The sequence below is a fragment of the Microcaecilia unicolor genome, chromosome 2, assembly GCF_901765095.1.
Source record: "Microcaecilia unicolor chromosome 2, aMicUni1.1, whole genome shotgun sequence".
Lineage (NCBI taxonomy): Eukaryota > Metazoa > Chordata > Amphibia > Gymnophiona > Siphonopidae > Microcaecilia > Microcaecilia unicolor.
In genome coordinates, this window is record NC_044032.1 from 575,293,917 (window position 1) to 575,307,313 (window position 13,397).

The 13,397-nt window shown below is 45.0% G+C and overlaps 1 protein-coding gene across 1 annotated transcript in view; it reads right to left on the reverse strand.

The window, feature by feature from the left end:
* The window catches only part of CASP3 (caspase 3), a 72,415-nt gene that overhangs the window by 18,989 nt on the left and 40,029 nt on the right, over positions 1-13,397 (reverse strand). The window contains exon 5 of the mRNA XM_030191508.1: positions 10,023-10,151. Coding sequence (XP_030047368.1) covers positions 10,023-10,151 — 129 coding nt within the window. The remainder of the gene's footprint in view (positions 1-10,022; positions 10,152-13,397) is intronic.

Here is a 13,397-nt window from a genome sequence, read left to right on the forward strand (position 1 = left end):
TGTGGTAACCTAAGTGTGAGGTGATGTAAAGTCTTGGCAGCATGCTTAGAAAGGAAGGGACAAATTTTGGTTATGTTATAAACAATAGATAAACAACAAATTTTACCCATCTGTTGGATATGTGCAGAGAAAGAGATGAGTCAAAGATGATCCCAAGGTTACAAGCAGATGAGACAAGGAAGATGAGAGTATTATCCACAGCAATAGAGAATGGAGGAAGAGGAGAGGTTGGAAAGATAAGAAGCTCAGTCTTGGCCATGTTCAGTTTCAGGTGGCAGTCGCACATCCAGGCAGCAATGTCAGACAAGCAAGCAGGAACTCGGGCCTGGATTCCTGGTGAAATTTCTGGTGTGGAGAGGTACATCTGGAAGATATCAGAGTAAAGATGATACTGAAAACCATGGGAGGAGATGAGAGCACCAATAGAATAAGCATATAGAGAGGTCCTAAGACAGAGCCCTGAGGTACACTGATTGTGGGATAACAGCGGAGGAGGATCCGCCAGAGCTTGTACTAAAAGTATGAAAGGAGAGAAGAAAAAAAACCCAAGACACAACAGAGCCCTGAAATCCAAATGAGGATAGCATTTCAAAGAGTAGGTGATGATCAACAGCGTCAAAAGCAGCAAATAGGTCGAGAAGGATGAGGACTAAGTAAAGGCCCTTGGATCTGACTAGGAATAGGTCACTAGAAATGTTGGCAATTGCTGTTTCTGTCAAATGCAGAAGACAAAAAAGCCAGACTGTAGTGCATCAAGAATAGCTTGAGATGAAAGACAGTCAAGACAATGGGAGGAACAGCATGTTCAAGTAGATTGGATAAGAATGGAAGGAGGGAAATGGGTTGATAGTTGGAAGGGCAGTTAGGGTCCAATGAAGATTTTATGAAGTGTAGTGTAACCACAGCGTAACTGAAGGCATTAGGAGCAGTTGAGGATATGACAGATAGAAGGGAGGACAGTAGGGGAACATGAGCCAAGTAGATGGGAAGGAATGGGATCAGAGGAACAAATAGTGATTTTGGAGGAGGAAAGAAGATGTGTAGTTTCCTCTTCAGTAATTTTAGAAAAGGAAGAAAGGGTGGCAGGGGTTAATGGAAGACTGTGAGAATAAAGTGGGAGAAGGGGAGGTGGAAGTGACCTGATGGAGAACTCAAGGTTAATCGTGTGACTCTCATCATGAAAGTACTCAGTCATAGTCTGGGGAGAAAGTGAAAGGGGGTGGTGGCACTTTGAGGAAGAAGTTCAGTGTGGTAAAGAGACAGCAAGGGCTGGAACATAGTTTGTCAAATGAATGTGGTAGTCTTGTTTGGCATGTGCAAGAGTAGACTGAAAAGAGGACATCAAGAATTTGAAATGTATGTAGTCAGCATGGGAGCAGGATTTTAGCCAAAAGTGCTCAGCACAGTGGGCCCAGAAACACACAGCAGATTCTGGGGGTCAGCCCAGTGGCGTGGCTATGGTGGGGGCCTGGCCTCCAAAATTGCTTCTGGGGCCCCCGGTTTGGTTGGTGGGGGTCTCCAACCCCTGCCAGCTGAACAGTTTATCTGTTTCGTGGTGGTCTCACACTTGCCTCCTCTCCTGATTCCAGTTGTGCCATGCATGCTCTTGTTTTAATGAAACAGCATACTCAGTTTCATTAAAATGAGCGTGCAGTGCACGGTGTGCTGAAAACAAGAGGAAGCAAGTGCGAGACCAGCACGAGACAGATAAACGCTTCAGATGCAGGGGTTGGGGACCCCCACCAGCAAAGGTACCCTGCGGGGGCGTTGGGTTGGAAGCGGCAGGGGAGGGGCAGCAGCTGGGGAAGGCGGCTAAAATGTGCCCCCCCACTTTGGGCTCTGGCCCCCCTCCCGCCGAGGTCTGGCTACGCTCCTCGGTCAGCCTAGGCTGCAGTTTGGTATGCCTTACAGAACAACGAATGGGAGGATCAATGGTGTTCAGAGCAGAGGAAAAAATAGTATTATAGGAAGACATAGCCTCATTGACAGACTTGGATAACATAGTGGTTAAACAGTGGTTGACAGAATACAAGGGTCAATAGCCTGAAGTTTCCTAAATGTGCTAGACAAGACAGAGGGAGGGTTATTAAGTGTGAAAGTAATAAAATGATGGTCAGAGAGGGGAAGACCTGAGGTATAGATATTAGAGAGCGAGAAGTTGAAGATGACAAGATAGAGGCAGTGGCTATGCTAGCGAGTAAAGATAGTGGAGCATAGCTGGAGACTGAATGAGGAAATTAAAGCAAGAAACTTAAGAGGCATGAGTCAGAGGGGTCATTATCATGAAGTACCCAAGAAAGAAAGCCACAAATCAAAGTCAGTGACAAAGGAAGGGCAGGATTTGTCAGGCGGTTGATAAAAGACCACTACCTGTAGAGGCAGTGGAGTGAATAGACAAATGGAGTGGACTTCAAAGGAAGAAAAGCAGCGAGACTGAAGTAGAAGAGGTTGAAAACTAAAGAAGGTGAGAGTAATAGTCCAACACCACTGCTGCGGCCAACCAGGCAAGATGTATGGAAGAAAACGTAACTGCCTTGACACAGGGCAGCAATTGAAGCATAGTCTTCAGGGAAAAGCCAAGTCTCAATTAGAGCAAAAAGATGGAATCTTTCAGCCAACACCCAAATTTAGAGACCACTTGTGCAGTTGCATGACCTGACTCAATTTCTCTGCCAGACAGTTTCCTTTTCTCACCAGGTAAATGGCTTTTAGCATCACCCCCTGTGAAATGGCCTACTTCCACATCCTGACTGCTTCGTGACATAGGAGGTACAACTCTGCATCTCCCTGCTTGTTTGCGTAGTACATTGAAAATTTATTGTCTGTCTGGAAGAGAACAATCTGGTTTACTTATTGATCTCTGAAAACCTGTTGAGCATGCCAAAAAATTCTTAACTCCAGGAGGTTTATCTGATGAAATGTCACCTGAGCAGACCACCGACCCTGGGTGTGGAGTCCACCTACATGGGCACTTCACCCCAATTTAGATGCATTTGTTGTCAGTTTTTTTGAGATTCTTGGAATTTGGAATAACAGTCCCTTGTCCAAATTGCTGTGAATTAACCACTAGGATAGTGACTCCTTAGAGAAGCTGTGGAAGCAATCGCATCCTGCAGATGGGCTTGTGTCCATTGGGAAGACAGGGTCCTCAAAGTCTGCCTCAAATTGAGGTGTGTCATAGGAATTACATGGACAGTTGAAGCCATGTGTCTTGGCATCCTCAACATCTGCTAACTCTGGCATACCTCATCAACTACCAAGGTGAGAGCCTCTATCCCCTGCTGTGGGAGGAATGCGCTTCCTCAAGGGCTCCAATGAACTCCAATTGCTGTGATGGGCGTAAGTGGGACTTAGGGAAGTTTATGACAAACCTTAGTAGCTCCGTCACCTTTAAAATAGATTGCATTGTTTTTCATATTTTACAAGGTAATGTTCCTATTCCAATTCTTGATTTATTTTCTAATATGTCTGTCATCCACATCGTCTTCAGGAACATTCACTACTTAGATACCCAACTATTCAGGCTGCAACTGGAATGCTATATCCAATTCTATTAGAACTATTTTTAACTACTTATCTTTTCGTAAAAGATTGAAAACTTTAACAGATTGTACATTTTTGGCTGTATTTTTGATTTATGCTAATGTATGTTGTTAACTCCTTAAATACTGATTTAAGTTCTCCTTTATGTAAGTCGCTTGGGACCTGTTTTAGGGATTTAGCAACTCAGCAAGTCTTTTATTAGATTAGAACAGTTTTACATTCTGATTCTGCTATACTTTCCTCTGGATGTATTCTTAACTAATCATCTAAGCAGTGAAACATGTGAACTTCGTCTGCATAGAAATGCTGTAACTAGTACTAGGTATTTTCCTCCAAATTCTATATATGATGCCTTAAGCTGTGCGCACTGTGTGCACAACTTAATTAACAAGCCAATCAATGTCAATAATTGGTATTTAACCAATTAGCAGTACTAACAGGCTTTAATTAGAATTTATATGCCCAACTTTTTAGGCATATTCTATAACGAACTGCATGTAAATTCTAATGCACACAGTCAAAAAGGGGCATGGCCATGGAACAGACGGGTGGGTTGTGGGGTTTCAAAAAAAAAAAAAAAACAACTATGCACACTATTATAGAATACACCCGATCTGCGCCTGACTTAGGCACAAGTATTTAGGCCTGGTTTTACGTGGCCTAAGTGGGTGCGCCTAAATTTTAGTCACAAGAACAGCACGTGAGCATATTCTATAGATTATGCCTAACTTTAGGCGTAGTTTATAGAATCACACTAACTTTTACAGCGCCAATTTTTAAAGCGCCATATATAGAAATTCCCCCTTTGTGAATACCCTGGATGCAGACATGAGCATGAGGCTAAATGGAAGTATGAAGTACTGGTAATGGTGTTTCACTACTCAGAATCTCAGATACTCCTTCGACTGGGACATTTCTGCATATGGGTATAGGCATCCTCGAAGTCCAGGCTCCTCAGCCTTCTCTCAGAGGAGTGTTTGAACTCTGTCACACTGTACACAATGCTCTCTGCAACTACATGATCATTAGGAGCTGATGATAACCTATGTGGAAAGAAATAATTGCTGTCTGAAACACTTTCTTCCCAAAAGATTCTAAGGTCCTAGCTAAGCTGTCCACAATAAAAGATTTTAATCACATGACTAACCGCGATTAAAAAATGTAAACGTGGAATTAGTCACATGATCCAAAAGTAAAACAGTTGAAATAAATTTAGCATTTACACATGGAGGCGTAGTTTCAAAGAACTTAGACTTGCATAATTCCCTATGGAACTTTGCAAGTCTAATGGGGCAAAGATCAGAAGCAAACGCAGGCGCTAGAGGCTGTTAGCACCATACTAGCGCCTGCGTTTGCTACTGCCCCATGATCAAAAGCCTGAGTGCGTGTGGGCTCTGAACGCAACTAGCATGGAAAACAGGGCTCTTAGCGCAAGTAGCATGCAAATGCATGCTAAACTTATTCATCCCCAATGATCAGTGACCAGCATGCCAAAGGCTGGCTTGCTGGCCGTGGCAAACCCTACGCCAGCTTGGAGCTGGGGTTAGGGTTTGCAAACCCTTGGGGAGAAATAGTGAGCCCTGTCCAACAAGCATTTGCATGCTAGCTATCCCCCATTCTCCCCAATGCAGCAGCCCCAGCAGGAATCCTAACCCGACACCCACCCTTCCAGGGACAGGGGGCTGGAGGTCCAGTGGACCTCCAGTACCCTTGACACAGGTTCAGGGGGGCTGGAGATCCGGTGGGTCTCCAGCCCCCCTACCCCCCCCCCCCAGCATCCCGCCGATATCCATGGTGGCCCAGTGGGCCACGGGTCAGCCCCCCCCCCCACCTGGTGGTCTAGCAGCCCTTCCCCACCCCCTACCTGCAGTTGGAGGAGGGAGGTGGCCTCCCTCCTCTTTCATCGGCGTTGCCTGGAAAATGGCAGTGCCCAGTGAATCCTGGGATGCGCTGGGTGGGGCTGGAACCCCCCCCCCCCCGGATCTCCAGCTCCCCTGAACCAGTGTCGGGGGGGGGGGGGGGGGGTGGGGAAGTGTGTCGGGTCGGGGTTCCTGCCGAGGTTGCTGCATTGGGGGGAATGGGGGCCAGCTAGAATGCAAATGCATGCTGGACAGGGCTTACCATGCCTCTCCAATGGTCTGCAAACCCTAATGCCAGCTCCAAGCTGGCGTAGGGATTGTCACGGCCAGTGAGCCAATCTTTGGCGTGCTGGTCACTGATCATTGGGAAATGAATAGGTCTAGCATGTATTTGCATGTTACTTGTGCTAATAGCTCTGTTTTGCATGCAATTGCATGCTAGTTGTGTTCAGAGCCCACAAGAACATTGTTTCATGCACTCGGGGGCTCTGATCATGGGGCGGTAGCAAACGCAGGCGCTAGTATGGCACTAACAGCCTCTAGCGCCTGTGTTTGCTTCTGATCATTGGCCCATAGGTGCTTTGAAAATGAAACCCATAGTTTACTTTTTAATTGATCTTTAACATTCAACCAATAACTTTGATTCCATCTCCTCCCATCTCCCTTGCCTTCCCTCCCCTGGCACTATCTTCTCCCTTCCCGCCATCCATGGTTACCATTTTTTTCTCCCCTTTCTTCTATGGGCATCATTTCCCTTCTTTGATTCTTTCATCCCCTATTTCTAGCATCTGTCTCCCCCCCCCCACCCCTTTGAGGTCTCCATCTTTCTTTCTCTCTCTCCCTTTTTTTTTCTCCTGCCACCTCTTCTTACTTCTCTAGCACATATCTTTCTCTCTCTAGCCCCTCATTACCCTGCATCTCTCACTCTTCTTTTTCTCCTGCCGTGGTCCTCTCCTCTCACGCATCTCTGGCTCTTCTCCTTTCTCCTGCCAAATCCCCCCTCCTCCTCCACATCTCTGGCTCTTTCTGCTGCTGCTGCCCACTCCTCCTCCCCCCCCCGGTGCAGTCCGTATCGTTATCCCTTTTTTTCTGCTGGCAGTATGAACTCTTCTTACCTCTCTAGCAGCCCCCACTCCTGTGCAATCTCCCTGCTCCTCACAACCACTGCAGTGAAAGCATACTGCTGTGTGGCCGGTACTGAAGCCTCTCTGAAACAGGAAGTTCCGCCTCTTCTGAGAGAACATCCTGTTTCAGAGAGAGGCTTGGAGCCGGGTGACATGCAGCGTACTTCAAGTGCAGTGGCAATGAGAAGCGGGGAGAAGGAGCTGCAGAGGAGAGGAGTGTGCCAGAGAAGAAAGAAGAAGTGCAGGCAGAGCAATGCTGGATGTTTACAGGTGGGGGAGAGAGAGGCGTTAATTCGTGTTAAAAATTTGTTCAACATTTAACGCGTTAAATTGCATTAAATGCACAGCCCTAGTCCTAGCATACTTCTCTGGGGACACCAAGGAAGAACTACTCTTGAGAGTATATTTGACTACCATGGAATGGTGAGAACGTTGGAACTTCTCAATTCTGGAGCCTTCTGGACTCTTTACATAGAACTGACCTTCTTACTGATTTGCTGGACAGAAAGTGAGGTTTCTCACATCTTCATCTGTACCAACCACAGGATTCTGTGCATGGGCACTGTCACAGCCTCTTTAAAGGGGCTGTAAAATTGGGCTCATCCTCAGTGTTCAAATCAAATGCCCTTCAAGACCTTGGTGCCGATTCACAACCCACAGGCAATGCATAAGTTTCCAGGATAGGCTGGCCTATCTGAAAATCTGGAACCAATGCCCATGATCCCATAGCTTCCTGCTGAGCAAATAGGCACTCAATCTGCTTCTGGATCACATCCCTGAGCTGCTCAAGGGCTCCTCTCGACAAAGGCTGGGGGTTAGCTAATGTGGTCACAGCCTTCAAAAGATACTTGGGATGTATCAGTGACCTGGTCTCAGCTTAGTGGAGACTGTCACACCCATTCCAGTTGGGGGTGCTTTGAGGGTAGATCGATCTTGATTCCTAAGTTCCATGCTTCAAGGGAGATCAATGCCAATACATTTTGACCTCTGACACGCTGCATCAGAATCCCTCGGAACCAAGGAGGACGATGAAGAAGCCTTCCTTGTGCTTGGGAGGGGATTGGAGGATGCGCGATCCCACCAGTCTCTGTTGACACTCAATGTCAAAGGTTGAGACCCTCTTAATATCTAGGCATCCTCAGTGTTCAATGCAGCTCCCAGAGCTGTAAAGAACGATGGTTCCAGTGCAACAGTCAATGGACCAGGTTTGTCAGTGCCCAAAATCCTTTTGCGCTGCTTCTCACAACTTTTGATACCTCTTTTTGACATCAGCAAACAGAGTTTACAAGAGGAATCATGATCAGGCCCCAGGCATTGCAGGCACCAATTGTGGTTGTGTGATGGACATGGTCCTGTTGCATCGGGTGAACTTTTGGAAACTACAGAGTTTTATAATACATATCAGGAAAAATAGCCACAGCAAAATCAAATGGCTTGATGATGAAGAGTATATCTGGCTGGGTGCCTGAGGCCTAAAGGGGCCAATGAGCTGCAGAAAATAAAAGAACCTTCGTTTCCTTAGTTAGGTTTTCAGTATTTTTCTACCAGGAAGTGGCCTCCATGACTTGACTCACACACAATACAATTTCCGCAACAGTAACAATGTCAATGGGGAGACACGAGGGGGACATGCAAACATGTCCTCACTGCTACATGGAAAAATGAAGACTGACTTGGTATCTTGTGACGACAGTTACTGGGAATACGTGTGCACGAGTGGTGAATCGCTTCCAAAAATTTCTGGAAAAAGAGGCTGTAAAGTATTCCCATGCTGGCCCCATTGTACGATGTCACCCAGCACTAAGAAAAATCCATCAGGGCTGTGCAGTCAGAGAAGGTAAAAAAAATTACTGACTCCAGCTTCAAATTTACAACAATATAATATAATAAGTATGAAAATATACATGCAGGATGAGGCAAAAAAGAAAAAAAAGTAACCCCTAGAGTTTTTTGGTTTCTCAGTAACCACTCTGAATTTCAAAGAGAAATTGTACGTATTTATTTAGTCATCATACTTATGTATTATTATTAAACATTTAAATTATTTTAAGCTAAGCTGTTGTTACTGACATTTTACTGTTACTACCTAGTGATTTTTGCAGGTTAAAAATGAGCTAAAACACAGCAAAATAACATCATTCAAATGATACAATTAACTATGAGGCCCTTTTACTAAGCCACGTAGGCGCCTACTTGCACCCGTTTTGAGTTACCGCCCAGCTCCCATGTGGCCCTTGCGGTAATTTCATTTTTGTCGCACATCTGCTGTATGCGCCAGTAATCGAGCGGTAATTGGCATTTTATGCACGTAGACCATTACTGCCCGGTTACCGTGTGAGACTTTACTGCTAGGCCAATGGCTGGCGGTAAGGTCCTCAGACACAAAATGGACGCGCGGCAATTTTCATTTTGCCGAACGTCCATTTTTGGCAAAAATTTTAAAAAGACATTTTTTACAGGTGCGCTGAAAATGATTCTGCGCATGCCCACAACACGGGTCTACACTACCAAAGGCAATTTTTCAGCACGCCTTTGTAAAAGGGCCTCAATGTGTCAGAATTTTGCAGTCACTGTTAATGCTCAAAGCGTCCACCCCCAGCTTTAACATAGGTCTTCAGTCGCTTTAGCTTTCTTTCCTGTTGCATAAAGGATTAGACAAACTGAAGGATAGTTTCCAAAGGAATTTGCCCAGGTGACTTAATAGCTGTACAAATTCTCTGGACTGAAAACTTTTTTTCACTTATTAGGAACACAGATATATTTGTACCAATGGACTTCTTTCCAGCCCAAATTTTCAAAGGGAACTGAGAAACTGTTTGCATCTGACACACTGAAAACACACAAGAGTGCACTTATGCTCCTCAGATACATGCCCTTATTCTTCCGATATACACATGTAGAAATGCATGCACTCTCACTTTTCAGACAGACATATACCCTCTCTCTTCTGATGTTATGCTGCTGCCTGCCATGTGTTCATTCAGTGAATGCCCCCTCTTCAGCAGCTCTGCTAACTATCATGTAAAGTTATAGCATTTATTGCCATTCTCTCTCAGCCAGTAACATTCGCATTCACATATTCCCCAATTCCTCTTATATCTTTTCCATTCTTAAAAAAACCCCTCTCCTTCCCCACCATGACACTCAATGGTCTCACTGGTCTCTCCAGGACTACATGCAGACCTCAGCCTTCCCCACAACATTAGAAACTCTACCCCTCCTTCCTGTGATTAAAGAAGCCTTCTCATAGGCTGCATCTTACCACAGTTTCTGCACTGGAAAAGGGAGAATTGGATAACTAGAGTTCTAAACTCTGAAAAATATTCAGACATATTAGTCACCTTTCCGGCTTTGAGACAAGTCAATTTACAAATCTGTAGAATCCTGACAAAGTCCCCCTAAACTTTTGGGTCCTAGCCATGTATCTAGTTTGCCTATACCTTAATCCAGCCTTGCCTAAAATCAATGCCCCTAAATCCTAAAGTTAATAACTTACCATTTTTCAAAAGATTAAAAATTTTATCACATGTCTGATCATTGAAAACTTGGACATAAAATCCAAGAGTTCTGAAGGTCTTTTGGAGGATTGTAGCATCCAAATCTGTACCAGATCGATGCCCCATTTCTTTAGGGAAAAAAAAACAGACATTAGAAAATTTGGGATTAGAATAAATTTATGCACGTTGTAGTTTAAAAAAAAAGTTGCAAAATGTATTAGCATTAATTTTCCCCACAATTAAGCCTTGGAATAAAGGGTCAGAGCATCTTTTTATATATCAATTGGATAGCCAAAATCCAGTTACAACAGATAATTCTTCATCTTGGGTATAATGTCACAGACCAAGGAAGCTTACCCCCCCCCCCCCCCCGTTTACTAAGCCGTGCTAGTGGCTGCTGTGTGCTAATGCCGACACAGCCTGTTCACTTTGAATGGGCTGTGTTGGCGTTGCCGCGTGGCTTAGTAAATAGGGAGGGTTAGTGTCTCAAATGACATTTCACACTACCAGTAACAAAACAGACTTGCATGACATATCGAACAAAGGAATAAAGGTTCTTATTTTTACTTTCATAATGGTTGATGGAATTTAGGGATTAGAAAAAAAAAAAGTCCTTTAAAAATAACACATGGTCATACCAAAGTCGGTGTGAAATCTAATTGCTTAACAGCTCTCTCCAACTGTAATCTAGGAAAAGGAGAAAGAGCACTGTGGAACTGTAGCTAAATCCCCAGCAGTGAAAATGAATTAAGTCTATATGCAAACTATGACCATTAATTTAAAGACAAGGTCAAGCAAGCTTTTCCAGGGGCTTATGTCATATAAACTGCACCATCCTTAGTACAGTGGTTTACTTTAGGGTTACAGCAGATTTATTGTGTATTAATACAACATAAAACATTGGACGGGTTTTAGTGCGTACACACACACAAAAAAAATCTATATTAAGCAGCTCATCCATCAATTATCAGACTAACATCTAAAGAGCTATAGGCCTCTCTCATTGCAGCTGATGTGAGGATTCATGCACCAACCCTAAGTAAAGAACTGAATGAGAATTGTGTTTATGAGAGGACAGATGGGTAACGAGATCTGAGCTCTCATGAAAGCTGAAGCATGGTCTGAAAGATTTGAGAAATCATATGATTAGGGTTACTATATGTCCTCTTTTTGAGGACATGTCCGGGCAACCGGGCGGGTTTTGCCAATCTGCCCGTTTGTCCAAAAATCCGGACAAATGGGCAGATTGCTAGCCTCCCCTTATTTACTAGTGCCCTGGTAGTCTAGTGACCTCTTCCGCCTTCGGGGCAGGAAAGAGCCCTCTCTTTCATGCCCGGAGTGCTGCCCTGCATGCATCCTTCCTGTTGCTGATCTCGGCGCTGATTCAAAATGGCCACCGAGAGTTGAAGTGACCTCGCGAGTCTTCAACGCTTGGCGGCCATTTTGAATCGGCACCGAGATCAGCAACAGGAAGGATGAATGCAGGGCAGCACTCCGCCCTGAAGAGGTCACTAAACCACCAGGGCAGTAGTAAGGTAAGGGGGGGGGGGGGTGACGGGGTGTGTGACAGGGGGGAGGGGAAAATGTGACAGGGGGCGGGGTGGGGTGTGAAAGGGGGCATGGGATGTGTCCTTTGTGGGGGACAAAATATAATAACCCTACATATGATCATATGACCAGAGGAGGGATTTCTGGAAGTGAAAGAAGGTTTGAGAAGTAAAGAGGAATCTGTGGAGATGACAAGAGTTAAAAATCATATGCTTTAAATTAGAAAAAAAAATATTCTTTGAAAAGAAGCTCGTCATAGCTACAGCACTAGTAATTACAGATAAGCAAGGCTTGTTTCAAGGACACAGATGTTCCTCCAGAAATACCAGAGAGAACCCTATCTGCTGTAATAGCTCATTATAAGGACATCTACAGTGGTGGAAATAAGTATTTGATCCCTTGCTGATTTTGTAAGTTTGCCCACTGACAAAGACATGAGCAGCCCATAATTGAAGGGTAGGTTATTGGTAACAGTGAGAGATAGCACATCACAATTAAATCCGGAAAATCACATTGTGGAAAGTATATGAATTTATTTGCATTCTGCAGAGGGAAATAAGTATTTAATCCCTCTGGCAAACAAGACCTAATACTTGGTGGCAAAACCCTTGTTGGCAAGCACAGCGGTCAGACGTCTTCTGTAGTTGATGATGAGGTTTGCACACATGTCAGGAGGAATTTTGGTCCACTCCTCTTTGCAGATCATCTCTAAATCATTAAGAGTTCTGGGCTGTCGCTTGGCAACTCGCAGCTTCAGCTCCCTCCATAAGTTTTCAATGGGATTAAGGTCTGGTGACTGGCTAGGCCACTCCATGACCCTAATGTGCTTCTTCCTGAGCCACTCCTTTGTTGCCTTGGCTGTATGTTTTGGGTCATTGTCGTGCTGGAAGACCCAGCCACGACCCATTTTTAAGGCCCTGGCGGAGGGAAGGAGGTTGTCACTCAGAATTGTACGGTACATGGCCCCATCCATTCTCCCATTGATGCGGTGAAGTAGTCCTGTGCCCTTAGCAGAGAAACACCCCCAAAACATAACATTTCCACCTCCATGCTTGACAGTGGGGACGGTGTTCTTTGGGTCATAGGCAGCATTTCTCTTCCTCCAAACACGGCGAGTTGAGTTCATGCCAAAGAGCTCAATTTTTGTCTCATCTGACCACAGCACCTTCTCCCAATCACTCTCGGCATCATCCAGGTGTTCACTGGCAAACTTCAGACGGGCCGTCACATGTGCCTTCCGGAGCAGGGGGACCTTGCGGGCACTGCAGGATTGCAATCCGTTATGTCGTAATGTGTTACCAATGGTTTTCGTGGTGACAGTGGTCCCAGCTGCCTTGAGATCATTGACAAGTTCCCCCCTTGTAGTTGTAGGCTGATTTCTAACCTTCCTCATGATCAAGGATACCCCACGAGGTGAGATTTTGCGTGGAGCCCCAGATCATTGTCGATTGACAGTCATTTTGTACTTCTTCCATTTTCTTACTATGGCACCAACAGTTGTCTCCTTCTCGCCCAGCGTCTTACTGATGGTTTTGTAGCCCATTCCAGCCTTGTGCAGGTGTATGATCTTGTCCCTGACATCCTTAGACAGCTCCTTGCTCTTGGCCATTTTGTAGAGGTTAGAGTCTGACTGATTCACTGAGTCTGTGGACAGGTGTCTTTCATACAGGTGACCATTGCCGACAGCTGTCTGTCATGCAGGTAACGAGTTGATTTGGAGCATCTACCTGGTCTGTAGGGGCCAGATCTCTTACTGGTTGGTGGGGGATCAAATACTTATTTCCCTCTGCAGAATGCAAATAAATTCATATACTTTCCACAATGTG